General features: G+C 42.3%; 3 protein-coding genes across 10 annotated transcripts in view; 2 read left to right on the top strand and 1 right to left on the bottom strand.

Annotated features, from left to right (window-relative positions):
- The first annotated feature begins 1,909 nt into the window (after positions 1 to 1,909).
- On the top strand, positions 1,910 to 15,396 carry fam131ab (family with sequence similarity 131 member Ab). 5 transcript variants are annotated; one of them, XM_028962886.1, is made up of 8 exons: positions 1,910 to 2,084; positions 3,450 to 3,482; positions 7,892 to 8,040; positions 10,607 to 10,663; positions 11,441 to 11,534; positions 11,618 to 11,800; positions 13,418 to 13,549; positions 14,107 to 15,396. In XM_028962886.1, exons 2-8 carry the CDS (start codon positions 3,452 to 3,454, stop codon positions 14,523 to 14,525), a joined length of 1,065 nt encoding a protein of 354 aa, XP_028818719.1. In that variant the 5' UTR covers positions 1,910 to 2,084; positions 3,450 to 3,451; the 3' UTR covers positions 14,526 to 15,396. The 5 variants fall into 5 exon arrangements, with proteins under 5 accessions (XP_028818719.1, XP_028818714.1, XP_028818717.1 ...); XM_028962881.1 differs by having other exon boundaries at positions 14,020 to 15,396; XM_028962882.1 differs by having other exon boundaries at positions 1,915 to 2,084; positions 14,050 to 15,396.
- A 143-nt stretch (positions 15,397 to 15,539) lies between these two features.
- hspb12 (heat shock protein, alpha-crystallin-related, b12) lies at positions 15,540 to 19,418 on the top strand. 2 transcript variants are annotated; one of them, XM_028962887.1, is made up of 3 exons: positions 15,540 to 16,509; positions 16,917 to 17,074; positions 18,175 to 19,418. In XM_028962887.1, the coding sequence occupies exons 1-3, from the start codon at positions 16,353 to 16,355 to the stop codon at positions 18,412 to 18,414; spliced, it is 555 nt and encodes a 184-aa protein (XP_028818720.1). In that variant the 5' UTR covers positions 15,540 to 16,352; the 3' UTR covers positions 18,415 to 19,418. The 2 variants fall into 2 exon arrangements, 1 of the variants encoding a protein (XP_028818720.1); XR_003743241.1 differs by having other exon boundaries at positions 16,371 to 18,043; positions 18,175 to 18,291.
- Positions 18,596 to 26,425, bottom strand: part of LOC114769669 (chloride channel protein 2-like) — a 44,431-nt gene continuing 36,601 nt past the window's right edge. For all 3 annotated transcript variants that reach the window (XM_028962878.1, XM_028962879.1, XM_028962880.1), the window contains 7 exons: positions 23,131 to 23,300; positions 22,928 to 23,033; positions 22,618 to 22,685; positions 21,301 to 21,339; positions 21,121 to 21,225; positions 20,930 to 21,016; positions 18,596 to 20,478 (listed from right to left, as the gene is read on the bottom strand). In XM_028962878.1, the coding sequence (XP_028818711.1) occupies positions 20,284 to 20,478; positions 20,930 to 21,016; positions 21,121 to 21,225; positions 21,301 to 21,339; positions 22,618 to 22,685; positions 22,928 to 23,033; positions 23,131 to 23,300 (770 nt within the window). In that variant the 3' untranslated portion in view covers positions 18,596 to 20,283. The remainder of the gene's footprint in view (positions 20,479 to 20,929; positions 21,017 to 21,120; positions 21,226 to 21,300; positions 21,340 to 22,617; positions 22,686 to 22,927; positions 23,034 to 23,130; positions 23,301 to 26,425) is intronic.

Below are 26,425 nucleotides of genomic sequence, written 5' to 3'. Positions count from 1 at the left end.
CACATGTGGAGTTATGTACTTAACATAAAGTGGAGGCCTGGCCTTAAGTAAAGTACATAACTCCTCATGTGTTCATTCACAGTTTTGATGCCTTCAGTGAGAATCTACCAACGTAAATGGTCATGAAAATAAAGAAAACACATTTAATGAGAAGGTATGTCCAAACTTTTGGCCTGTACTGTACATACATTATATTGGTGTGTGTGTATACCGTTCTCCATCCACTGAACTAGAGATATAACATGTCTGGAAATCACTCAGGTACATAATTACACGTGAATACAGGATACAGAATACACTCATAATATACTTTTACAAGTAGACTACCGCATATCTACTCCGGCGACTTCATATCCTGTCCGGCGACTTCAATCGTTTCGAATAGTATCTGTAAAAAACAAAGACGCTTCTAATAAAGACATTATAAATGCAGAGAAAACGTCTAAATAAAGAGAAACCGCCTAACGTTGCAGTAGCGTGTGACGTCATGATTTGAAATCAGTGCGCGCCAGGGGGAACACTTTACATTTACATTTACATTTTACAGCATTTATCAGACGCCCTTATCCAGAGCGACTTACAATCAGTAGTTACAGGGACAGTCTCCCTGGAGCAACGTAGGGTTAAGTGTCTTGCTCAGGGACACAATGGTAGTAAGTGGGATTTGAACCTGGGTCTTCTGGTTCATAGGCGAGTGTGTTACCTCTAGGCTACTACCACTTGGGAACACTTGGGAACTGAGTTCCCCGTAACACCTGTAACACGTGTAGTGGGCTGCAGCAGCCAGAAACGCCAATTACACACAATTCCGCGTTTTACATCCGTTTTATTTGTTGCGCGCTTCCGTCCGCGTTTTCTGCATCGCAAAAATCATAGAGCCCTAAATAGACCCGTGAATTCATTGTTAAAATAGCACAAGGCATGCGACAGGGGATGAATTTGGGAGTGCATGGGACAGGGGATGAATTTGGGAGTGCATGGGACAGGGGATGAGTTTGGGAGTGGATGGGACAGGGGATGAGTTTGGGAGTGCATGGGACAGGGGATGAGTTTGGGAGTGCATGGGACAGTGGGTGAGTTTGGGAGTGCATGGGACAGTGGGTGAGTTTGGGAGTGCATGGGGCAGTGGGTGAGTTTGGGAGTGCATGGGATAGGGGATGAATTTGGGAGTGCATGGGACAGGGGATGAGTTTGGGAGTGCATGGGACAGGGGATGAGTTTGGGAGTGCATGGGGCAGTGGGTGAGTTTGGGAGTGCATGGGGCAGTGGGTGAGTTTGGGAGTGCATAGGACAGGGGATGAGTTTGACTGTTTTTATTTCAGGGGGATCACATCCTTCCTCATGCTGGCCCCACTGGCTTCCTGTAGCTGTCCACATTAGATTTAAAATACTGATGCTTACCTGCAAACCCTCCTACGTCAGATCTCACCTCCTCACTCTGCATCTCGACCTCTCCTCCAGTACTGCTTGACTGGTACCACCATTCATCTAGACTCTTCTCTGTCATAGCTCCTAAGTGGTGGAATGAAATTCCAATAGATGTTCGAACACTATCTCGAACAAATCCTTCCGATTAAGGAAATACTTCATTAAAACGCCTCTTATGTTAAAAAGTGTTGGGTTAAGAGTTTTTAAGTTAGTGGTATCTACAGATCGGGTAGATAGAAGTGACGGATTTCAATTATGGACATTTGAGTAACTCTATATAAGTGTACATGTAAAACAGTTTTTATGAAGTACGTTTAATTTGACTGGTCCCTCTTGCCTCCCCCGCTGAGAAAGAGGCTGGATCGCTCACGTGACCACGGAGACGCAGTGTTTGGTTGGTGGGTGGGGCCTGTCCGCTCTTCTGTCCAATGGCGCTTCATTCCGTCTCTGCAGAAGGGCAGGAGGGGAGGTGGGGACCGGGGGCTATAAAGTGTCCTGGCCACCAGAGGCACCTGTGGTGGCGTGCGTGAGTCGCCTTCACCCGCGGTCTGTCTGACTGCGAGCGAGCCGCGAGGGACGCCAATGCCGCCACCGCGGAGCAGGAGCACGCGCGCGCTGTCCCGCCACCACGACGCCCGTCTTCGCGTGACGTAGTGGTAAGCGGCTTTTTACGAAGCTCTTTTCAACATTTCGCATCATCTGTCGTCCGTTTCATTTGATTTCTCGTCCGATTCCGATTTCAACTGATGCGTTCCAATGCGCGCAATTCTCTGTCAGGATCAATTCTACTATTTCTGGTCAGAAAGTGAGCAGGAAGTTTCACTGAAAACATCACGAGGCCGAATAAAGCTCACTAAAGCTAAAAATGTATATTTTATTACGTTCGTGGGGGACGGAGCAAAATGGCGTCTGAGTTACATCAGCATCAGCGTCTTTGTATTTGCAACTTTTAGAATGTGAACATGGAAGTTGTTTTTCGGAACTGAGGGATGACAGGTGACACCCCTGGCTCCTGTTCTGATGTGAAGGTGAGATCTGGTCCAAAATATAGGGGCAGTGGAGGCCTAGCACATAAGGAAGCAAACTCTTAATCGGAGGTTTCCGGGTTCAAATCCCAAAGCGCCACTTAGGTCCCCTTGATCAAGGTTCTGTCACCATACACTGCTCCCTGAGTGTCTTTCATGGCTGTCCACTGCTCACTAAGGATGATGGGTTAAATGCAGTGGACACATGGCAAAGTGTGCTGTGCTGTGCTGCAGTGTTCCACAGACAGTTTGGACGGACAGCTGAAAAAGTAGAGTTATACAGATTGACCAGTAGGTAAGAAGGCGAGAATGTGAAGCATCGGTCTCCTCAATCTGTGGACATTGTGGGATTGCAGCGTGTAAATTGACAAACATTAATCAAGTGACAGTGTTTCTGTCTGGGGATTGGGGTTGGAGTTAGTAGTTTGATGATCTAAAGCAGAACAGGAGATCATCTACAAATTCTAAAGGAAAGTCAAATCGGACTGCACTAAAGCAAAAGAACAGCAGGGTGCTGCAGAACCTTAACACTGAGGACAAAGCATGTTAAAAAGAGGCATTAACTTTGCCAAAAATCCTACGAGAAAACGTCTGCAACATTCAGTATGAGTTATTTTATAATGGAAAAGCACCTAAACAGTGCTTTTTTTATTGAAATATGTCAATCGTACACAGACATGGTTTGAAATATTTTTGTTGGTACCTTGTCGGCACGTCTTTTTTTCTGTTGCATACTTTCGTGGCCAGAAAGTCCACTGGACTTTTTTTTTTTTTTTTTAAAGCCATTACACCATAGAAGATTATAGGTTTTTGACGTTCCAATAAGCAGTTTTCAAGACCGCAGTGGTCTGATAAATGCTGTAAATGTAAATCCGAGCATCATGTGAGTAGTGTGTGAACGAGAAGAAGGGCAGATCCACCAGAGGCGCTGGACAGTCACGCACGCGTTTGTTTCTTTCTTTATTTATTTCTAAATGCGGACCTCACCCTCGGCAGCCATGGGCTGCGTCGGCTCCAGATCGCCTGTCGGTAAGGCTCCTCTCGGGCGCGCGCTGCTGCATCTCGCGGCGCGTGCGCTGCATGGTAACGCGCGCTGCGGACCACGGCAGGTAAACGGCTTCCGGTTTGCGGGCTGGCGCCGAGCACTCCTCCGTCCGGCTCCGGGTCTCCTTTCAGATCCGCCAGAGGCCACGTGACTTGTTTCCCGCTGAACCTGTCTGTCGTGCGCGTGGGGGGCTGTTTGGTTGAAAAATGAAATGCATGCGTGTGGTAAGCGGGTGTATTTGGTGCTTTTACCCTGTTCACGAATCCATATGATCATGCGCTCTGCTTCTCTGGAACAGCCTAGATCGCTTTCATACTGACACACAAATTCCATTTGAACGCAGCATGTGCATCTGTACACGGTTCTGTTCGTTTAGAAATATACTCATTTGTTACTGCTTCTTCAATCGGTGAAAATGTTTGAACTACTCAGATCATTGCAAACAGGTTTTCAAACAATCAATGAACCTTTTGTTCAGATTGACAGAGTTGAACTATATTGTATTTGACCTAATTGTTGCTGATAATGGGTCTCTCTAAATGTATGCAGATATAAAATTCATTAACTGCAATTTCCAAGCTACCATGTACAACATTTAATGTTAACAGTGTTTCTAAATGATCCAGAAAGACCCAAATTATTAGAACAACCAAAATGTGAGGTGAATATTATATAATAATCATTTGGCAGGCTCTGTTTTTAAAGCAAATTACACGATGAACACTAACAATCCACTTTAATGGAAGTGATGTAATGTTTAGTTTAGAAGAGGAGGACTCCCCTACACTTCACACTTACTTTTATAAGCCCTCCAACTCTGTCTATATTCTATCTCTATCTATTTGGCCAAATGAATGAAATTGGCAGAAGGACCAAAAAAGGTATTTTGGAAAATTATAATCATAAAAATTGACAGGCATGAAAAAAAGGTTTCAAGACCAAACAACTATACAGCAAGCATTTTGTAACTTCCATGTTCAGATGTAGCACAAGAAGACTTTTGCAAACACCAGTTCCTATTATAGCAAATTTGGCATGGCCAGTTTCTGTTTCTGCAGAGACCTATAGATGCAGTATAATAATAAACATTTCATTTTTTACATAATTTGGCAGATGCACTTATTCAGAGCGAGTTACATAAGTGCTTCAAATATTTTTTTATTTTAATTTTTTATATAGATATATAGTGTATATTTTCTCAATATCTAGGCTCTATTTCTAATTTTTTATTAAAGCATTTAATACAAAATAAACCAGATTGTTTTTATTTCATAGTGAATATGTTTCAGCTAATGGAGATTGTGATTGAAAATGACATTTTTCTGTGTGACATTTACAAAGTAGAAAATAGGACAATAAATTTCCTTACTTTTATTTTTGATATCCTAAGTAACTCTGACGGCAAATACCGTTGTACTCTTACTCAATTGGAAGTTAAAAGTTGTATAAATACATCCCAGCTTGCTGTGTACAGGGCTGCAGAGTTGTATATCTATAAAAGAGTGACCATGCTAACCCATGTCCACTGCCAAAAGAGGGCACATGAGCGTCAGTGCTGGTCCAGATGGACGTGGAAGATGACAGCCTGGTATGATGAATCACCTTTTTTCTTTTAGATCATGTGTCCTGGGTGTGTATGTGTCATTTAGTTAATATTCTAGGCAATGTTAAATGTTGGAAAGAATAACACCACCCACCCTGTAATTTACATGATGTAAAGGATACGTATCTGGACACCTCTCTGTAGTTGGGCATGGCCTGATCATCACTGGTGAGAGAGGGTAGTGGGATTTTATATGCGCTAAATCAAGGGCTACAGATGGCCTGAGCTGCCGGTCGCCGCAGGCTTTTCCATGTTTTCTCACTCCTGTTGCACAGTTTGAGGCTGCAGATGGACCTTTTGTGGTCAGCAGTGACAGGAGTTGGGCCATAAAATAGCTATAAAAAGATTTTAAATGTTGTGTTCAGTGTAGGCCCGGATCATGTCATGGAGACATGGGCAGATGTATAGGATTCTTGTCATAATCATTTACAGCACTGATGTTTTGCTACAGTGAACCAGTAAATACGATGCAATAGAGATAAGCACAGGAAGGATGGTGTTAATCAGGAGGAAGTCTGTGGATTTTTGTGACAATATGGACAAAAAATAAATTAATTCTGAACCTGTGTGCTAAGCCCTCTAGGATTGATATAAAATAACAGAAACTGTTGTGAAATTGTTGTCAGACCTTTGATCAAAAGTGCAGTTTGTTTAAAATGTTGTGAGGAACGCAACCAGCATCATAATTAAACCATATTCATACAATATTGAGCCCTTGTGTGGTGTTTGTCCAGGTCTGGTGAGTACAGTATGAAATAATTCCTCACAGAAAATTAGCAAATCTCAAGGAATCTCAGGTTTAAATTATAATAATTTCCATATTTTTCTTTTGATAAACAATGAAATGTATACCATAGATCCAAAGACCAAAAAGGATTAACAACTTAAATATCTGAAGCCTTGGAACTGGCCCCTATGCTTCAGGGCCATGCGTTTGGATAGTTTGATAAATTCTTGACTGCTATGAAAAGGTCCATCAGGTAATTGTACCTTGGAAGCAGAAAATGGATGATCTGGTCCTGATTCTGTGCTCTTTTTACTCAGGGAGTTGCAAGCCACTGATACATAACCACCTTAACGGTTTCTTCATATGAAGACATTATATGTGACATCAATTGTAACTGTATAAGAAAAAAATAGAACAGGGCTCAAAGTAAGTGACATTTTTATTATTTGAGTTTAAATATTGAAATATTTTGAGATTGATAAAAAAAATATATGATGGTGCAATGACCCTGAATATCTTCATTAATATAGGATAGACAAGAAAACATGTTTATAACTCAAACTTAATATTAATGGAAACAAAATGTCCAATACATTATCAGTTTTAATTGGTTAATTTAACACACCCTTAATTGATACAAATAAGAAATGTACTTTTTAAATTGAAGACGTCCACTTACTTATCCTTAGTGTGTGAATAAGAATAAGAATCTGTCAGTCTAACTGCTGCATTCAGAATGTGATAAATAACACTTCCTGAAGTTAAAAAAATGGGGTGCTACACATGTCCATCATTAAAATATCCATGTGTGCTGCTGTTTTCACCATTACAATGTCAACAGGCATGTGTCCAACATTGAGATTTGTTTTTTGGCAACACTCAGCAACCCTTTTTTGACTTGGCAACCCTCAGCAAACAAGCCTGCAGCAAAATGTCCTACATTGTGTTGGCAGTCCTTATTCACCTTATTCGCTCGCTATACTTTCACCATAAAGAGGTTAAACTACATTGTATGCTGTTAAATTGCCTCAAGCTCATTAGTGAAAAACAAAAGCTGAGTACATAGTCCTCTGACCCCCTACAGAATCAGACCTGATTCAGTCTCTAAATGTAGCCGATCGACTCATAACAGTACCATTAACCAGTCAGCAGTGATCTGCACACAACACAGATATAGAACTCTGTTGTCATAGTTACATCCATACACTGTTGTCATAGTTACATGCTGTTTAGGCAGGTGTAGACTGGAAAATGGAGTTTCTGAGGTTGTGCCCATACACTGCTGGCTGGCTTAGGCTGCAGCCCCCACTATCATGAGCAGGGTTAGTGGGTGTAGAAAAATGTGTCAGTTATATAACTGAACACAGTCACACACTAAAGGTTGTTGCAGCCAGCTTTTGAATAAATGATTTGCCGTGTAGGCGTTTGAAGAAGTAGGAGGGTAGAGAGAATGTGCTCTTCTTTGATCATCAGTTTTACTAACAAGCTGAAGAGCCACATCTCTTCCCACGGAAAGGTCTGCATCCTGATTGCATGTCGTGGAATGAGCCTGCCCATGTCACCCATGACAGTCCTCAGTTTGCTGTCATGGCAGCCATGCTAGCTTAAATTATGTCCCCCCCCCCTGCATGGAGGATGTACATATTCTTTTACTGTACAGTGAGTACCGTTATTATTATTATGGCATTAGTCATGCAATACATATTTGTGACTTCAGATCTGAAGTCACTGTAAAGTAACAGTAAATTATATTAAAATTGCAATTTTTTGCTTATATTTTTTTATTTGATATTGATGGATATATAGCACTTTGTGGTAATTAATAATCCAATAGATGATTGGAATTTAAAATAAATCCACTTATCTAGAGGCACAAGGCAAATCTTACATTTAGGCACAGCACATCTACCCTTCTGATCAAGTTTAGTTATCAAAGACGTGCAATAATTTACCAGAACCAGAGCTCTGCAATAGTCCTCACTGTACCATGCTGGGTTACCATGGCAGCCGGCATTTTGTGTTTCTTGGTTTCTTGTCCTCAGCCTTATCTCCCTTTCCCACAGTGACTGCTGAGCACACGTTGCGTGTGGACTGGAGCCCATCCGGCTCTGAGTCTGACCTGGTGCTACTGGGGAACACTCGGACCTACGTAGCACAGGTCCCCACCATCCCTCACACCCCGCACAGGATCCGAAGCCTGGACTACCACCAGGTGCTGTGGCCTACACTGTCCACCAACAGCAGGGCTAGCTGAATCAAGTCCAGGAGATCTTGCAGGAAAAGTTGCAGCAGTCTTCATTATGTGCAATGACAACAATGACACAATGTCTGCATGGCAGTGCAGCTGAGGTCAGCTCATTAGCCAAAACTATGATAACTTTACATAAGGGCTTTTGGCTAAACCTCCAGGAGTGAACCTGAATTCTAGAATTTACATAGATTTGAACAAAATTGAACAATAAATCAGTTTTAAATCACGTTTGCCAAAATGTTGTTTACAACAAGCAAGTATTCCTTACACAGGCAGAGCCTCTCAGAAATAAAAATGGATAGAGGCTCTCCAATCTGTGAAAGAGTGTGTAAATAACACACTGTGGAATAAAAAAGGCCTTGCAAATTTCATTATCTATAGTCAGTAGTTGAGTTGTAAAATCAAATCGGGGGATGGTGAATTTTATTGTTATCAGACATATTTTGTGCTGATGACAGTGCACATGGTGGCAGACCAACTGTGTACCCTTTTTACATTTACATTTAAAGCATTTATCAGACACCCTTATCCAGAGCGACTTACAGTCAGTATTTACAGAGGACAGTTCCCCTGGAGCAACTTAGGGTTAAGTGTCTTGCTCAGGGACACAATGGTAGTTAGCGGGGTCTTCTTCTTCACCGGCGAGTGTGTTACCCACTAGGCTACTAACACCCTTTATCCAGAGTCACTCTCTACTGGTCCACTCAGCCACATAATCACTCACTCACTTGTCTCTCTTTACAAATGTAAATTTCCAGCTTTAATCAGATGCCTTAGTCATTAGTTACAGGGAAAGTCCCCTGGAGACACTTTGGGTTAAGTGTTTTGTTCAGGGACATAATGGTGGTAAGTGTTATTGGAATCTGGGTCTTCTGGTTCATATGCAAGTGTCTTACCCACTTGGCACCCTTTTATTTTTGTTTAAGCTAAAACATAATGAATATATTCTACTATCTTAAAACAACATGCATGGTGAGGATGTTACAAGTCAGATACTCAGATTTAGTCACAAAGCAGTCAAGTTTTGAATTGTCACTCAAATACTGGTGTATGCGCTGCACTCTGATCGAAGTATTTGAGTGACAAACCATTTAAAAAAAGCCTAGTGAACCTTCCGATTTTTGCCGCTGTTGGCTTGCCATAGTCTAGGGGTTAGGAGGGCGGTGCCACAGTGACCTCATGGGAAATGTATGTATCATTATTATTAATGCTACTACTTAATAGGCTTGAATATGCATGTAAAGTCTTTTTTTCATATTAAGACACATTAATACAAAATAGTTTTAAGGAACACTTTTTTTTTTTTTTTTTTTTTTTTTTTTTTCTTCCTTCATTTGTAGAGCCTGGATGGATGATGCCCTTAGCATTTCCCTATCACTTAACACTGCCCTCAATCTGAGTTCTGTCTACACAAGGGACAAGGCCGAAGATCTTTATTGGATCTTTAGGCCCACAGACGACAATGTGAATGTGTGAATAACATTACTAAATGGGCCCAGGTATACTTCCAGAAACCACTGTCAGTGAACACAATCCATAGTGCCATCTTCAGATGCCATCTAAAGTCCTATCATGCAACATGGTTCAGAAGCATTGTCTTTAGTCTTTCATTGCAGTAGAGATAAATTTAAAATGGCATGTCTGGTGTCATTCTATGAATGCGAGGATTGAAAAGCCAGTATCCTCAACCCCTGCACAAAATAACGAGTTTGGTTGTGTGTGCGTCTACTGCTAGTCTGCACAGTGCACACAGACCCCTTGCCTTACCGATGAGGATTTTAAGATATTTTGACATAATGTATTTATGTTGAAGTGGTTTGGCGTTAGGATCTTCTAAAAGCTGAAAACTGTCCCTGCACCTTCCACTGGCATCATGGCACCGTTTTATTTTCACGCACTGACTCCTTTCACTACTTTGCTGAGTAGTGACACTGTGATTATGTACCGTTCTACCATTTGATTGTACACCCGCTCGTGTGTGTGTGTGTGTGTAGAGATATAGAGGTGCTGTGCGGCTGCCGATAGATAGTCATCCACGCAGCGCTCGTCTCGTTACGTCATGCGCGTATTCCGCGCGAGCGCGTTCCATGGTGACCGGTTGCTATAGAAATGCTCTTTTAACGAGGCTGGACGTCGGTTGCGGAGTCTGGCAGAGGGAGGCAGGCGACATGGCATGCCCGATACCACTCAGAGCCGCGTGCTAACGCGTCTTTTCTATGGAGAAGCGGACGCCCATTATTCCGCGCGCAACCCCGGATAACACCAGTCGGTATTTGACGCTATTTCTTGTTATGTGGATGCATTTCGCGGTCCAAGTTTTGAACATGGAAACGTGTATGTTTCTGCTGCACGGTAACCGCTGTCGTAAGTCTGTCGGCGAGACTTCAAGACTCAGAGCTTTAATAGTTAAAATGCGAAATGGCCGTGATTGAGCGCACTCGTGAAACTTGTGGCACTGCGCATGCGCTGTGCAGACAGCGGTCCGAACCGCCGCTCAGTTATAATGATTGTATTAATTCTTCTGCAGTGGCTCGTCACCAGACGGCGAGGAACGCTGGGGTGCGCAGCTTTTACACACTCAGCGGTAAAGCACACAAAGCCTTTACCTTTTTTTCTTTCATTTGTTCTCAAAATAATGGTTTTAAAAGATAACTTACATATACAGCTTAACTTATTTAACTATTAATACGAATCAATTGACTAGTTATCACACTGTTGGTAGCTTTAAAAACAGAACCCATAATCCACAACTTGCCATTGTCTAGACTGCTTGGAAAGAAAAAGGTTTAGACTAAAGTGAAAAGGAAAAGGGGGCTTATAATGTCTCTCAGTGAAAAAGGTGGGATAAAACAGATGACACTAGGGTTGGCAGCTTTCTGAACCCTTTACTTTACTTTACTTTACTTTACTTTACTTTATTTAGCAGACGCTTTTATCCAAAGCGACTTACAATAGGAAGACACCAGCAATTCTCGTTCGATTTCTATAGGATATCGAGTTTACAAACTAAGGGCCCTGATAAGGCTTAGACTTGTCAGTGAAGAGCATGCTCGGAGATTGTTGGGTGCTAGACTAAGAAAAATTATAATGTATTTATACATTTTGTATTTGTTTGTGCAATGTGTACGCATGTGCGTGTGTAAGTGTTAGATTTGTCTGTAATATATGAACCCATAATGCTTTCACATAGATACTCTGACACGCTTGAAAGTGGGTTTAGTTTTTCCATTGAATCCATGCCGCATTCTGTCTCCGTCCCCATGCCGCTACTAACTGCCAAACTGTATTGTATGTACATATTTTGCTTTAACCATATTTTGTTCTCTTCTTCTCCTTGTGGTGTCATTGGTTTTTTTTTCAGGTCAATGTTGACAAAGCCGACAGTATGTTACCCAAACCCAGAAGAGCGCTTACAATTCAAGAAATTGCTGCACTTGCTAGATCATCATTGCACGGTACACGCACACAAACAATGAGGTACGGAAGATATACAAAACTGCTGATCTGTGTGTTCACTCAGAAATGTGTGTGTGTGCAGGCATTTCTCAGGTGGTGAAAGACCATGTGACTAAGCCTACAGCCATGGCACAGGGCCGAGTGGCCCACCTCATTGAGTGGAAGGGCTGGTGTAAACCTATAGACTCACCCAACACAGTGGAGAACCATTTCAACTCCTATTCTCACCTAACTGAAGGGGAGCAAGAGGCCCGATTTGCTGCAGGTGTGTGTGTGTGTGTGTGTGTGTGTGTGTGTGTGTGTGTGTGTGTGTGTGTGTAAAAATGGTGTGTGCAAAAAAGGTAAGAATATTTGGTCTATTGCTAGCATTTATTGTACTGAAGATATGTGTGTATATACAGTCTTCCTCAGACAGGAATGGCCTGTGAAGAAGTGAAATCAAGAGCTACTACAATAAAACTGCTCACTTTAGACACACAGGCACAACAAGCATTTCCTACATTTCTCAAGTTTTTCCCACTTATAAGATGGGATCAAGAAAAGGAGCGAGAGCAGTTAAGTTTTCAGTCAGAATTGCTCACAGATTGCTCTGATAAAATACGCATGGTACTGCACAACTTCAGTAGATGGCTACAGTCACTTGTTGAACCGCTGTTTAAAAAGACAGTGAGAATGTAACCAGAAGAGCACTACCATTTTGCCACTGAGCAAGACACATAACCTGAGTGTCTCCAAGGGGACTGTCCCGGTCACTACTGATTGTAAGTCACTCTGGATAAGGGTTTCTGATAAATGCTGTAAATATAAAGTGAAGCAATATTTGAGTGAGGCCTATGCAGATCTCAACCTTATTTAAAAATCTAATGTCCCCCAGGTCCATATTAGGGGTTATTCCTGAACAGTTGGAAGGTTGAAAATATTTGTGATTGCGATCATGATAAAATTCAGGTAATTATGATGATCAGGTTTCAGCATATTTTCTTAAACCAGACATTACAAAATTTGTGCAACTGCCAATCAGAGTCTGTCTTTTCCTGCACACTATTTGGCACATACTTATTATGTGATTGAAAGAGGCTGTATTTCATACATGGATTTTTATTCCTTTTATATAAAGACCAAATCATTAAATACACACACTTCAAATACACAAAATGCACATATTTCACACATTTTATTCCAGTATGAAAATTAAGTACAAAAGAATGATTACTTGGGTGAAGTCATTTGCAGTGTAGATCTGTCACTGACTGTGTTACTGATTGTGTAAATATGAACACCGGAATGCCTTTTTATGTTTATGTCTGATATGTATGCATATCAAATATTAAAAGTCAATTTCGCCCCTGAAATAAACAGTTTGCCCACAACTGCCCTAAACGTAGGCCCTTTCTGAACATATAGAAGGGAAAAACTTTGGGATGGATTGGGTCAGAAAAGTACCCTGCTTCAGGAAAAAGGTAAAGGTGCAATAAGGTTTAAATTAAATAGTCCAACATGATGAATTGAATCAATATTTGTCCATGTTTGAAGATACTGGACTGTGCAGAGCATGATGATATTGGTCCGTTTTGATATCCCTTGGTTTTGCAAGATTACTTAATTGAAGGAAAGTCTTACAATTGTAACAGTCTTCCAAAATCCCTAACAGATGTACATAATGTGGTTGGGATACCAACTGAGATGGATATGAATGTTTGCACTCTTATCTTATCTGCTCTGCTGAAGTAGTTTAAAGATATTGCATCTTTAATTAAGGAGTCTCACTGCTCAGGCTGATCAAGACATGCTGGATTTTAGCAAAATGTGCAATGGTTGAAAGGTTAATAAAAAAACTGTAAAACTGTTGACAAGCACCTGAATGCTAAATGTGTTTTTATAGGGGTGGCCGAGCAGTTTGCTATAGCAGAGGCGAAGCTCAGAGCCTGGTCCTCTATTGATGGGGATGACTCTACTGATGACTCGTATGATGAAGACTTCCTGCCTGCCAATGAGCCCAGTACTCAGAGCACAGGTACACACACACACACACACACACACACACACACACACACACACACACACGTCATACGCCAAAACAAATGTATAAAAACACAATCTGTCAATCTGTCCATATCTTTACTCCCCTGTTCTCAGGAGACATTCTCTGCACCAGTGCCCTACTTTTTATTCTTTTAAATTCAGCTGTTTAGCCTGGTTGTAAATGAAATCCCAGCATTCATGTCTCCTGTTTAATGTTTTCTTATGCAAAGTTTGCTTCAATGTTGCCTCAACAGCTATGAATACTTTTAAAACGGTATAAATGAGGTGTAATAAGAATTTAAAATGTATTTCTTGTTTAACCCAAAATCACAGTATGGGATGTCTCAACAGCCTTTAGCAGATGTATCTGGAATGTATTATATATATAATATGTATATTAGATAGCTAGCTAGCTAGATAGATAGAACTATCTTTCAGCAGATTTTAATCCCCGTTGTAAAGTGTATGTTCATCTCTGTATGTCTGACTTAGATCTTTCCTCATGTCCTCGCTACCTGAGGGATCTGACACACACTCACGTCTGTGCAGCCAGTGTCCCACACCATGGCCACACCTCATCACCTCCCTCGCCAGCCGATACTCTCTGTTCCAGCCTGTACAGTCTGGATGAGCATCTCCCACTGCTCTGCAACCTGGGCCGCCATGGCACTGCGTCCACTGACCTTGCTGCCAAAATCTTGGGCGTGCTTGAGGGAGGGGAGGAGCTCCTGCTTGCCCGACTCCAGAGGTGCGGCCTCCGCAGAGGAGGCGAGGACTCGCCCTGTTACTCGGTCACCTACTCTGAGACGTACCTTTCGCCCGGAGAGGAGGAGGATGATTGTAAAGACTGTTGTCCTCCAGAGTATTCTGGCAGGAGGAAGGTGTCAGATGTGGTGTCCAGTGGTGTGGTGTCCCTAGATGAAGAGGAGGAGGAGGAGGAAGTGAAGGAGGACAGGAGAGAGCAGTGACTGATAAACATGACTTTCTCCTGGCCCCTCTCTCTGTCCTTCCTTTATGTTCTTTGTCACACAGTTTGTGCATCCTTAAGCGTCCAAACAATCTCTAAGCGTAAACAAACACATATACACACACACACACACACACAAATGCATTTATTTAATTGAGATTTCTAACATACAGATGGGTCAGAATAAAGGGGTCCAGACACACGGCTCCCTTTCCCTCTGCTCCCTCAGGCACTGGACAGAAGGACATGAAGTGAGATGTAGGGGAGAGACGGATGGACAGAGACCCCTCTCCTTCTCTTCTGCATGGCATGATCTATTTGATTTCAGCATGGGTTTCAATCTAAATTATATTAACTACCCCCCTCCCGAGGTCAGGTGACCTCACCGGCTCCCCTATCCCAGAATCCTCCGGGGCATGGCTTGCTGAGAATACCAAATGACCAGGACCTGTCACTCCTCAATATGAGCTCATAATGGAATGTCTGTACAGTGACAGGGCTATCAATGTATTCCAAACTAAACATTATGACATGCTTTTATTCTTTTTTAATCAATTTGACTTGATCTTTAGTATAAAGATTTATTATGGTGATCAATATGGAGCCCATTCCATATTGATGATGTAATTCCAGCTGTTGTAAATGATCACAAATGTTATTTGCAATTTATGAATATTATGTTAATAACTATAATTTTAAGTGCATAATTCTGAGCCTGTTGGTGTCTTAATGAACTGAATGTTCCCTTTAAGCAGCTTTGAGAAGAGAATGTAAAATGCAAGTAATGGGTCTATTTTTGTAAAGCGTTGTCTTGCTTTGACTTGCCTGTAACTGTTGTTTCTGCACGAGGCGAACATGGCGCTGTGACTCGAGAACTTCCTCCCTCTGGCTTTTTATTGTCCACATTCTCAGTCTGTACATGATGAGGCACTTTGAGAGTATATTGTATATTTGGTTGTAGGTCACCCCCCACTTCTGTCCGTCTGCCCTTCAATCGCTCTGTTTCTCATCCACACAGTGTTATGTAATCAGCTGTATGTTAACCTTTGCTGACAGGCAATTAACTGCCTGTTCTCATATCAGCTCTCAAAGGCTGAATCTGACTTTTTTTTTTTTTTTCCTCTGCCTTTCTCTCCTTGACTGCCTTTCCGGCTTTGTGTCAGCTTCTGTCCGTCCCTCTCTCTAGCTCTTGTCCCCACTGTCATCCCTCCAGGCTAAGTGGAGCATTTGGAGGGTAAACGTTCTACAGTGTTCTACTTTGGTGGGTAAAACACTCCCTTTAAGGGAGAGGGTGTTAGAATAGGTGTTTTTATATGCTTTTGTGCTGCATGATTTTACAATTTCTCTATTAAAGAGAAATAATAGGGGGTGGTAGTAGCCTAGTGGGTAATGCTCTCACCTATGAACCAGAAGACCCATGTTCAAACTACCATTGTGTCCCTGAGCAAGTCACTTAACCCTTCTCCCTCTGGATAAGGGCGTCTGATAAATGTTGTAAATATACATTTGAGAGACGAGTGAGTATGTGGCTGGGTGGATCAGTAAGTGTAGACGATTGAGGGTTGATGATAAATTAATCCCACAGACATTCATTCAAACTTCATATGACCCTTTGTGATTTCTGAATCTCAAGCAGACTGTGTGCTAGAAATAGTCTTTCCTTATCAGTTTAACCGTTATTCTGATTTGAGAGGCTTGGCCATGTTTAGAAAAACCCCCACCACACACACTTGCTGCCCACTTAAGGAACGCATAACTGCTGACCCACAATGCACCTGGACACAAGATAAATGAACCTAGTCTGAGCAGTGCGTGTGAATTCAGCAGCATGGCGTGTGTGAGCCGCACATCTTCCTCAGTTTCGCGCTACAGCAGCTCTATTCGAAGCATGGATCCAGTCTTCGAACAGTTTCACGTTGGAGAGAAGAGGGAAAAATGCCCCCCACCCTGTCTGCAGCACACCGAGGGTTACACGGGAGTTTCAGGTTAGTTGTTTTGTGCCTGTGTGTATGTTTACAGGCACGTCAGTGAAAAGTTTTATTATGTTCATTATCTTTTCCGGCCCTGATCTGATCGATATTCCAGAAATGTGACTATAAATCTGTAAATGAAGTGTTTGTGATACCCTATTTAGCAAATTCCTAAAATGACTAAATAAGGTTGTGAAGTATGTAAGAGTTCAAAACTTGGACAGGTCTGCATGGCCATAATCTGACACCATCACAGTCAGGCAGTGGTGGTAGTTCCAGAACATTTTAGAGGTGTTCTAGTGTGTCTCTTTTTCTCACACACACACACACACAAAAAAAAACTAATTATTATATATTACATTATTTTGTAATTATTTTATGTGGAATAAAACATTTTAAAATACAAAAATTCACCATTCCAGGTCCCAATGCCAGACCAGTGCATGGTCGGCCGGCCAGTATGGGTGTGGTCAAAGCAGATGGTGATTCCTATTTCCTGTCAGTGGATGTCAGCCAGTTTGAACCTCATGATATTGTGGTGATGGCCTACAACCACAGAGTTACTGTACATGCGGAGAAGGTGTGTAGACAACCTCAACTGCACTGTGTTCATCAGCCAGAATATCATCATGCAGGATAAGGCATATAAACCTCAATACAGCAATGTTAGAGACACACATAGCTTCAAGTATTAGATTTTGTGAGAAAACATATACAGCAGGTGACTATTTTCTTTAGAAATTCACATTTAGAATATATCTAAAGTTGCTTTTCACATGAAAGTAACAAGACATCAAATCTATAAATGCAAAGAAATCAAACCATAGATCTCCATACGTTGTGTTATAAAATGGAATGACATGGAGAATTAGACATGCTCACTTAAATGTAAAACGTTTATATTACATTAGTGTTACATTTGTGTTGAAAGCTTCAAGACACCTCTTGTGTTGAAACATTACTTTATTTTTTATATTTTTGGCCCATTCTTCCATACAATCTTCAAATCCTGAAGGTTCCGTGGTATGCTTTTATGAACTCTGAGCATTAGTTCTTTCTAGAAAGTTAGATAATTGGCCAGGCCATTCTAGCAGCTTTATCTTACTCATCCTTCAACTCCCACCTTCAACCTTTGCTGTCGGTATGGTGTTTTTTGTGTGACTTTGACCTCCAAACATGGTATTAAGGTACTCAAAGACTTAACTCTTTTGTCTCATCTGACCAGACCATTTTCTCCCAGTATTTCACAAGCTTATCCAAGCATTGTTCAGCAAACATGCTTTAAGATGCTTATTCTTCAGCTGTGGAGTATTGTGTGGTGAGCATGGATAAAGGGTGGCTAATTATTTAGCTTTCTTTGAAACAGTCGCACCTGCTTATTCTTTTTGAAGCTCGCCACAAGTTGTTCTTTGATCTTGGACAACTCTTCTGATCATTCTTTTCACTCCTCTGTCTGAAATCTGAAAACAACTAAGCAAATGAAATAATTTGTATTCATGGTTTGAGTCCTAGTGAACCAGAACAACATCATTCCACCACAGTCCCACATGTGAGTCACAAAATTGGACCACTAGTAAACTGTTTAATATATATATATGTATATGTATGTATTTAAGGGCTTCTAGCCCTTTCCAACTTTTTTGTATGAGGATGTGTTTATTTCACTTCTTGTTCTGACAGGTGGGGGAAGGTGGCAGCATTATGGATACTCTTTCCCATAAGACCTTGCTTCCAGCAGACATGGACCCTCTAAGCACAAGCTGCAGTCTCACGCCAGAGGGTGTGCTGGTCATCAGTGTTCAGCGGCTGAAAACCTGCACATCATCTCAATCATTGACAAAAAGAATGGCAGATAATCAAAGGGATTCAGGGATAAAATCACCTTTCCCACATTTCTTTTCCCAGCAGAGATTTGTGTAGATGAGTTATCCTAATAATGCTGATGTCAGTGATGATACTGGGGAAAGGGAGGGAGTCTCCAAAAAAATAGCAATGAGGATGGTAATAGTACTTTCTGAGTGTGTAGGCAAAAAGTCTGCAGAAGAAACACTGGAAAATGAACAAAATAATTAGAGCACATAGGTGAAAAGGCCCATACGGATATATTAAAATCTCTTTATTTTATCCCTGATGTACAAAACATTTTGCTGTTTTTTTTTTCCTCCAATACATTTGATCTCAGACAAAATAAAGCAGGATTTCTGAAGGTCTTACGGGAATCATGTTCTGAAACCTCACTACTGAAGGAGTGTTTAACAAACTCAATCAATCCTCCACCAGTGCAGACATGGAGCTCTGTCTTCAACCCCACTACAGTTCTATTTAATATAAAAATATTGTTATCTTATATATAATAATACATTAATCTCTGGTTACAAACAAATACAATGAAATGAACATTGTTATTGCACAATTTTATAATCTAAATCATTAAAAATAAACTCTTTTGCACTACTGCTTGATTAAGAAAGACTCACAGACAACAGACAATTAATAAACAGAAGAAATACTTTAAAGAAAAGAAAACAAACAATCTTCTGTCCCTTTAGAAAAAGGTTTTGATGCTATAGAGATGAACCATGTCTGCCTACCCATGAAGCAGGAGAAAAGATCATCTCTGTTTCACACAGTCTTGGAGCATGTGGTTGTCGTCAGCATGAACATCCGGGTAACGGAACAGATGCAGCCCAAGGCTCGGTATTAAAATTAAAATGCTGGAAAGAGATGGCAAAGAGCTAAAGCTTTGCCAGTATGTTGAGTATAATAATATAATTAGCTTACAGCAAATATTAAGCATTAAAACAAAAATTTTAAGTTGCTCTGTGAAAGTTCTAACAGGAACTGGAGTCAACAAAACAACATCAAAAAGAAAAATGTTTGAAGACATAAAAAAAAAAAAAAGTAGTGGACGCACAAGTAAAATGTTAGTATATGACCAAAAACAACAATGATGACATAATACAGTACCCACATGACACCCCCTCCATTCCAGTCCCAGAATGGTCATGCTGCTGTCATGACAACACACAAAAAGCTTAACTGGTCCAATGACCAGAAAAATCATCCAGTTCAGTCACAATGACAAACGTGTCTGTGGAATAATATAAAATTTAGTGAACCACAAACAAGGCAAAGTTTTTCCCCCAGGCTGATAATGCAACCAGGAATTAAAGCTTATTAGCTGAGCATGAGCGTGGTTCAGTAGTAACCCAGGAAGACATGAATGTAGAGAAGAAAGTTCATGTGTACCATGTGGATGTGTTTAAATAAGGCGTCTATGCTTGAACATTTTCATTCGGGGAATTCTGGGTTTAAAGGCAACTTCATTACAAATAGGAGGGCTAAGGCCTCTTTTGGTCCCAGGTCCACCATAAAGGAGTGTGTGTGTGTGTGTGTGTGGCCCAAAACAGCCATTCACCACCTTGTATCTGGTCAGCTTTTAGCTGTGTACCAGGAGAGATAAAAAGACAGCAAAATAAAATCAAATAAAATAATCTAGTTAAATTTAACAGGTAAGTCAGGATAATGCATCTTTATCTCTTTTCTCTGACTCATTCATTCTTACTTCTCTTATTGTAGGGAGGGAAGAGCTGTGCTTTTTATTAACCATAACTACTTCTGGTCCTTGCTAAAGAGAGTGGCTGAAGTTTTATTCAGTTCCAGTTAGTGAATCCCTTTTTGGTGGTTGCTGCTCTAAAGGCACTATGTTTGTCTGGCTTTTATATGAAATGAAAGTCATCTATTTATATGAAATGGTCGGTCATCTGTGAATGTGTGTATGTTTGTGTGTTAATGAGACTTGTCATCAGAATCCGAAGGGTGATGCTCTCGGGGTATGCTCAGGCTGGTATGGAGATCCCACAGCTTGTGAATTTCGGTTGCTTCTGTTTCACTGCTGCTGGTTCCACTGTCACGAAAACTGGCCAATGGGGGGCGCACTTTCACACCCTTCACAGTCACAGAGCCCTCAATCGCCTTCCGCAGCTAAATAGACACACAAACAGAAATACGGGCAAACCTCTGTGTACTAATAAATATTGATTGCTTGATTCTATTAAATATTCTAGCACTGTTCTATTTGTTAGGTACTTTGAGACTATGTTCATTGTAAAAAGCGCCATATAAATAAAGATTGATTGATTACAATAGCTGATATTTTGTCAACCTCTGCAACAAAACTTTGTATTCTTTTCATTTCTACCATTACTTCTTTAAAATCAATTCCTTGATAAATGAGGTAAGAGGTTGGAAGCAAAAGAGGTTGAAATGAAAACATTGTCAGCATGGTCAACCACAGACAGAATAAACAAACAAAATTACTCATATAATTTATGGTGTCATTTGGAGAAAGTTTACATTTAAATTAAGTATGTAATCCACTGATGAAAAAAATAAATACATTTGATCTTTCGACCTTAATTATATAATTACTCACCTCTTTGAGTGACACAACTCCAATCAGCCGGCCGATGCTGGTGACATAGGCATGGTCGAGTCCCAAGAGGGAGAAGATAGTATGTGTCTGTGTTCAAGAGGTAGACGCACAAACACACACAATGCCACATTTGTATTTGAAAATAACACTGTGCTAATGTATGAATTTTCCATATTGTAAGTGGCTGGCACCTTGTGCAATGAAGTGCGCTCCACTAGTTGGAAAGGGGCAGGGTCTATCTTACAGTTGTTGAAGTTGACCTGCTCATCAAGCTGTTGCTCCTCCCACTCTGCAATCTGCAATACAAGAAAAACAGTGACTATTGGTGCCATTTGACATTTGTGGAATATACACGTTGACATCATCCTCACCTCTCTCATAGTCATGTCATCCTCTCCATATGGTTCCTCCTGTGAAGGGCAAGCCTTCAGTTACTGTACATAGATGCATATAACAGCATGCATTTCTTCCACACACAGACATCCTGTATTTGAGTGATACACTGATGAGAAGACAACCACTGCCACATTCTGACCAGGCGCTCAATCATTCATTAATAGGTACGGGCCCACCTTACATACACTAGATCTTAAGCAATGGCCCTTACAAAACCCATTACATGCACTGACAATGGGGGGGGGGGGGGGGGAAGAGGAAGCACTGCTGAAAGTCACACCCTCCACCTTTCCACCAGTAAAAAGCAAAGAAATAGCAGTCTGTCTGATTTAGGATCATTCAGAGAACACCGTTACTGCTCTCATCCAAGAACACCACTCAACAAATGGAAGAGCTGAGATTGCATCAAAAGCTCACAACACTAGCCACAGGGGGGTCACAATTATCCCTCGATTGGCAAGAAGTCTACATGCCGTGCTCTAGAATATCGTTCACTTGAGGTACTATCAATTTTAAAAAGATAGTGCCATGCTGATATGACCATTTTTGGGAGATGGAAGTGAATTTCTGATTCCTGCCATGTTCAAGCAATAATAAATGGATAGATGGATACGAGGTGATGGATGATAAAACTGAACAGATATCCCTCTCAGCTAGTGACAGCCATACATCTGAATGACAGTAAATCACCATTAACTGACCTATACGTTTAATAGGCAAATAAAAAAATTAACCAATACAACTACACATGTGTCCCATAAACAGAAACTATTCGTGCTCTAAGCTGATGTGCTGGAAGCAGAGAATTCAAATTCAAATTTTATTTGTCACATACATAGTCATACACGGTATGATATGCAGTGAAATGCTTTTTGCGACTACTACAGACCACAGTATTTCAAATGTTGCAAGTATACAATGAACCAATATGCAAATATTGCACTTTTACGTCTTTAACATAAAATATGTGTAACTGGTAGTGTAAAGGTGTGCAAATGAGTTAAAGACAATGTTTAAAGAGAGAAAAAGAGCCATAAAAAAAAAGAGCAGTAAAGTAAAAAGCGCAGAGTGATTTTGTGCAAAGTGATTTTGTGCAAAAGAGTCCAGAGTGATTGGAGGTGAAAGTGAAAGTGAAAAGTCAGCAAGTGTGACAGCTGGGTCATAACCAAACTGAATGTCATGTGGGCTGTTTTGATTGCAAAAGGGGGGAGCTACTGAACATTTGGTAGCTCATCATAATGTTATGGCTGAATGGTGTAATGGTGTTTGCCTTATAGCTGATATTTTCTCACCTCCATCCCCTCTGTGCCTGGGTGGGCACAGAAAAGATTCTTTAAGGCAATACCAGAATCCTGAGGACCTGAAGAGAAAGAAAGACAGACTTTATTTTAAAGTGCTCAGAAAGTCAATTTTTCAAAATATCATGTAGGGTGAACAATGGGGTAAATTGGGTAAAATGCGTGTGATGTACACAAAAATAACCAGTGCTATTGGACTCTCAGCATTCTGGATTCAGTTAATCTCCCCTTGATCATGACAATCACTTTATCATATGTGTCTGTGCTTCTATGCCGCAGTGGTTAGTGGTAGTAAGTGTATTACTTGTGGGTATCTCTGTGCTGCGCTCAGAGGGTCTCTTCAGAGCAGGTTTCAGGGGCTTTGGGCTTAGAGTGCGAGGAGGACTGAAAGAGGATTCCTCAGTTGAGATCTACACACACAAAAAGCAAAGGCATTCATAACTCACTCAGACACACTCCAAACACACCAGTCTGCTCCCTCATTACTGCCTCTCACCCTCTGCTCACCTGGAAACGAACTTCCTGGTTAATCTTTTGACCTCCATCCTCATTAACCTGTTTCTTCTCGGATAGTGCACGTTCACGCAGGAACTCCAGTCGCCGCTGACGCCCCAACTGTTGTGTGAGCAAGGCCTGCAGCTGTGAGCGTTCAATAGACCCCAGCAGAATCATTGACTCTATAAGAGTGAGTGAGAGACAGGGTTTCAGCATGTTTAAGGAAACCAAATTTTTTCAAATTTAAGACCCTTCATCGGGGTCATCAACTATATTTTCTTGCCAGACACTGAGTGCCAAACAAAAAAGGAATATTGCGATTACTGAGATCAATATTGTGCTATGATAACTGTTACTGCAGCATAATAATAATAAATTCATTAATTTTCTTTTTCAAAATCAGGTACATTTTAAGAAAGATGTACTACTTATAATAGTATATAGGAACTGGTGGAGAGCAGCGCTGTTGTACAGGGTGGGTGTGGCTTTGAATGGCAAACAAAAATGGAATATCAATTGGATAAAACCCTGTGAATAATAATAAGCTCCCTGCAATAACAAATACTTTATCGAGGGGTCTGGATGGGGGGAAAAAAAGAGAGTCAAGAGTGTTCAGCAGTCATGCTTGTTTATTCAACACAGCACAGAGGAAAGCACTCACATCAGATCACAGTACACCCGTTCTAAACTCAGACCCTGTCCCCCACTTCAACATCCGCATACCACCCAGGTGCACGCCGTCTTCTCCCCGAACGCAGCTCTGTGGTCGCTCTTGGGGTCGCCTCGGCCTTACTCTCGGCTCTCCTTCTGCCGCCGCCACCCCAGCCCCCTTGTCTAGTCCACTGTCCCTTGGACTTTAACCACATCCTCCAGGTGCCATGTTGCTCTGGATAAGGGCGTCTGATAAATGCGGTAAATGTTCCGGTGAAGCACCATTCTTTTGTTTGCCATTGTCTTCACCTGATAGACCCAATCCGACAGCCGTGTCAGCACCACACATGGTCCCTCCCAGCTCAAGGTAAGCTTCAGGCAAATACACCCACACTCACTTCCCCGGCTGGAACCCGCGTCCCTTGGCTCTGAGGTCATACTCATGTACCGCCCCCATCCGCTACTGTACAGCCACCACGTAAATCCATGCTTGGGGTGCTGGGCAGCGTGTCATCCAGAGGCCGCCTACACATCAGGTGTCAGCAGCTCCCTGTCCAGCATGAGGGCAGCCGGGGTGCACCCTGTCGACTACTGTACCGCGCTCCAGTATGCCAGGAGTAACAATGGCACATGCTCATCCCAATCCTGTTGGTGCTGGCCAGTGAGCATGATGGTTAGGTCTCTGATCCATCTCCTTCAGTACCAGCACTGGCCGGATGACGGGGTCCTCTCGCAGTGGGCTCTAGAATAGTGGTTGCCCTCACCTCACTCTTTTCCCCGTCCCTCTCTATATCCTTTCACTTTCCTGCTGCACAGCGCTGGCAGCCCATATCGGCACCACCGGGAAAGGCCATCTGCATTACAGTGCTTCTGCCTGGCCCGGTGTTCCACCTTGAACTGGTAGGATTGAAGCACCTCTAACCACCTAGCCAGCTGCCCCTCTGGCTGCTTGAAATACAGCAGCCACTGTAGCAACGAATGGTCTGTCCACAGCCGAAAGTCCACACCAAGCAAGTATGGTCTAAAGTGTTTTACCCCCTCCACCAGGTCCAGTAGCTCCCACTAGGTTATGCAGTAGGTCCGCTCAGGGCGGCTGAGGGCACGACTGAAGTAGGCAATTACTCGATCCCCCTCATTGTACAATACTGCACCCAGTCCTGCTTCGATTGCATCCGTGTCCAGGATGACCCCCCCATCCTGGGTCAGGGAGTGCACTGTCCTTTTTCTGTGATACGATGCAGGGGAAGAGCAATGCTGGCAAACCAGCGTCGGTAGTAGGGGGCTAATTCTAAAAAGCTGCACGGTTGTCGGTACCGGCCAACACCGTACTGTCTCCACTTTCGATGGGTCGGTGTGTATTCCCCCATGGCCAACTAGTCCCAGGATTTCTGTTTCCCGGAAGAGCATGCACCAAGAGGTCATCCAGGTACACAATGCAGACTGAAGGTGGAACTGCCTCCAGGACAATCTCAATCAACCTCTCAAAAGTAGAGGTTGTTACAAAGGCCAAAGAGCATCACCACAAACTCATAGAGGCCTTGGCCTACCGTAAAGGCAGCACCTTCCAATGGCACTGTAGGCCTACCGTAGGTCAAGAGAGCTGAACCAGGTGGAACGGGACATGCTGTCTAGGACCTCATCAATGCGGGTAAGTGGCTATGAATCCTTCTTCCTCACTGCATTCAGCCGCCTGTAGTCCACACAGAAGTGCAGCCTCTATCATACACCGGAAACAGATGACTGAACTCACATAAAAGGGCCTTCAATCCAGCCAATTCTTCCGGGATCCAGCCACTCCAAGCTACGCCAGGAGAGGGCCTCTCTGCGCTCTGGCTCTAGGTCACCCAATCAGTCATCTGGTCCTGTAAGCTTCCCTTCCCCAGTCTGTTCTTGTGGTCCTGTTAGCTGGACAGGTCTCTTCATGCCACGGAGTGGAGTCAAGGCCAATCCGCTCGTAATCAGGGCAAGGCCAGGCACCCGGGTGGAGGTGGGCCGCCACTGATTCTAGTGCAGTATAAGATCTGGTTTGACTAGACTGATGGTAGAGTCAGTGTCAACCAATGCCACCACTAGCTTACTGTCCAACTGGCACGGGACTTGGAGCTAAGGCTGTTGTTCCCTGTGTTGGTGAAGCCTCTTTAATGGCGTCTGTGTCTCAGCTGCTTTTCTTTGGTGAGAGAAGTGCACCGCAATATGCTCTGGTCTCTTGAAGTGCCTTCAGATCACATCCCAGAAGGCCCTGGTTGCCTACGTTTTTCCATAGTCCTCCTCCCTCCGACCTTCATGCATGACCGCTCAGACTAACATTCAGGGAGGCACTCCGCCCAACACCACCTCAATCTCCTCTGCGATATGTAAGGCTTCTTCTGTGTAAGGCTCAGCCAGGTCTACTAGCATCTGGAGGGCAGACCCCTCTAGTTCTGTGGTTAGCTGCACAGTTTCTACACTCTTGTGGAGCCTGCCACCGATGCTATTAATTCAAACTGCTGCTTGTATGCTACCCAGGAACTTGTGCAGTCATATCGCTGCACCTTTGGCAGTGTTGGTATTTGCAAATCAAATTAACATTTTATAATAAAAAAATATATATATATTTGTTTGCAACACTTTAGCCAATCACCGAAACAAATTTACAAGAGGCGAATCACACAAGAAG

Source organism: Denticeps clupeoides, chromosome 19 (assembly GCF_900700375.1).
Source record: "Denticeps clupeoides chromosome 19, fDenClu1.1, whole genome shotgun sequence".
NCBI classification, from domain to species: Eukaryota; Metazoa; Chordata; class Actinopteri; order Clupeiformes; family Denticipitidae; genus Denticeps; species Denticeps clupeoides.
This window is presented reverse-complemented; position numbering and strand designations above follow the sequence as displayed.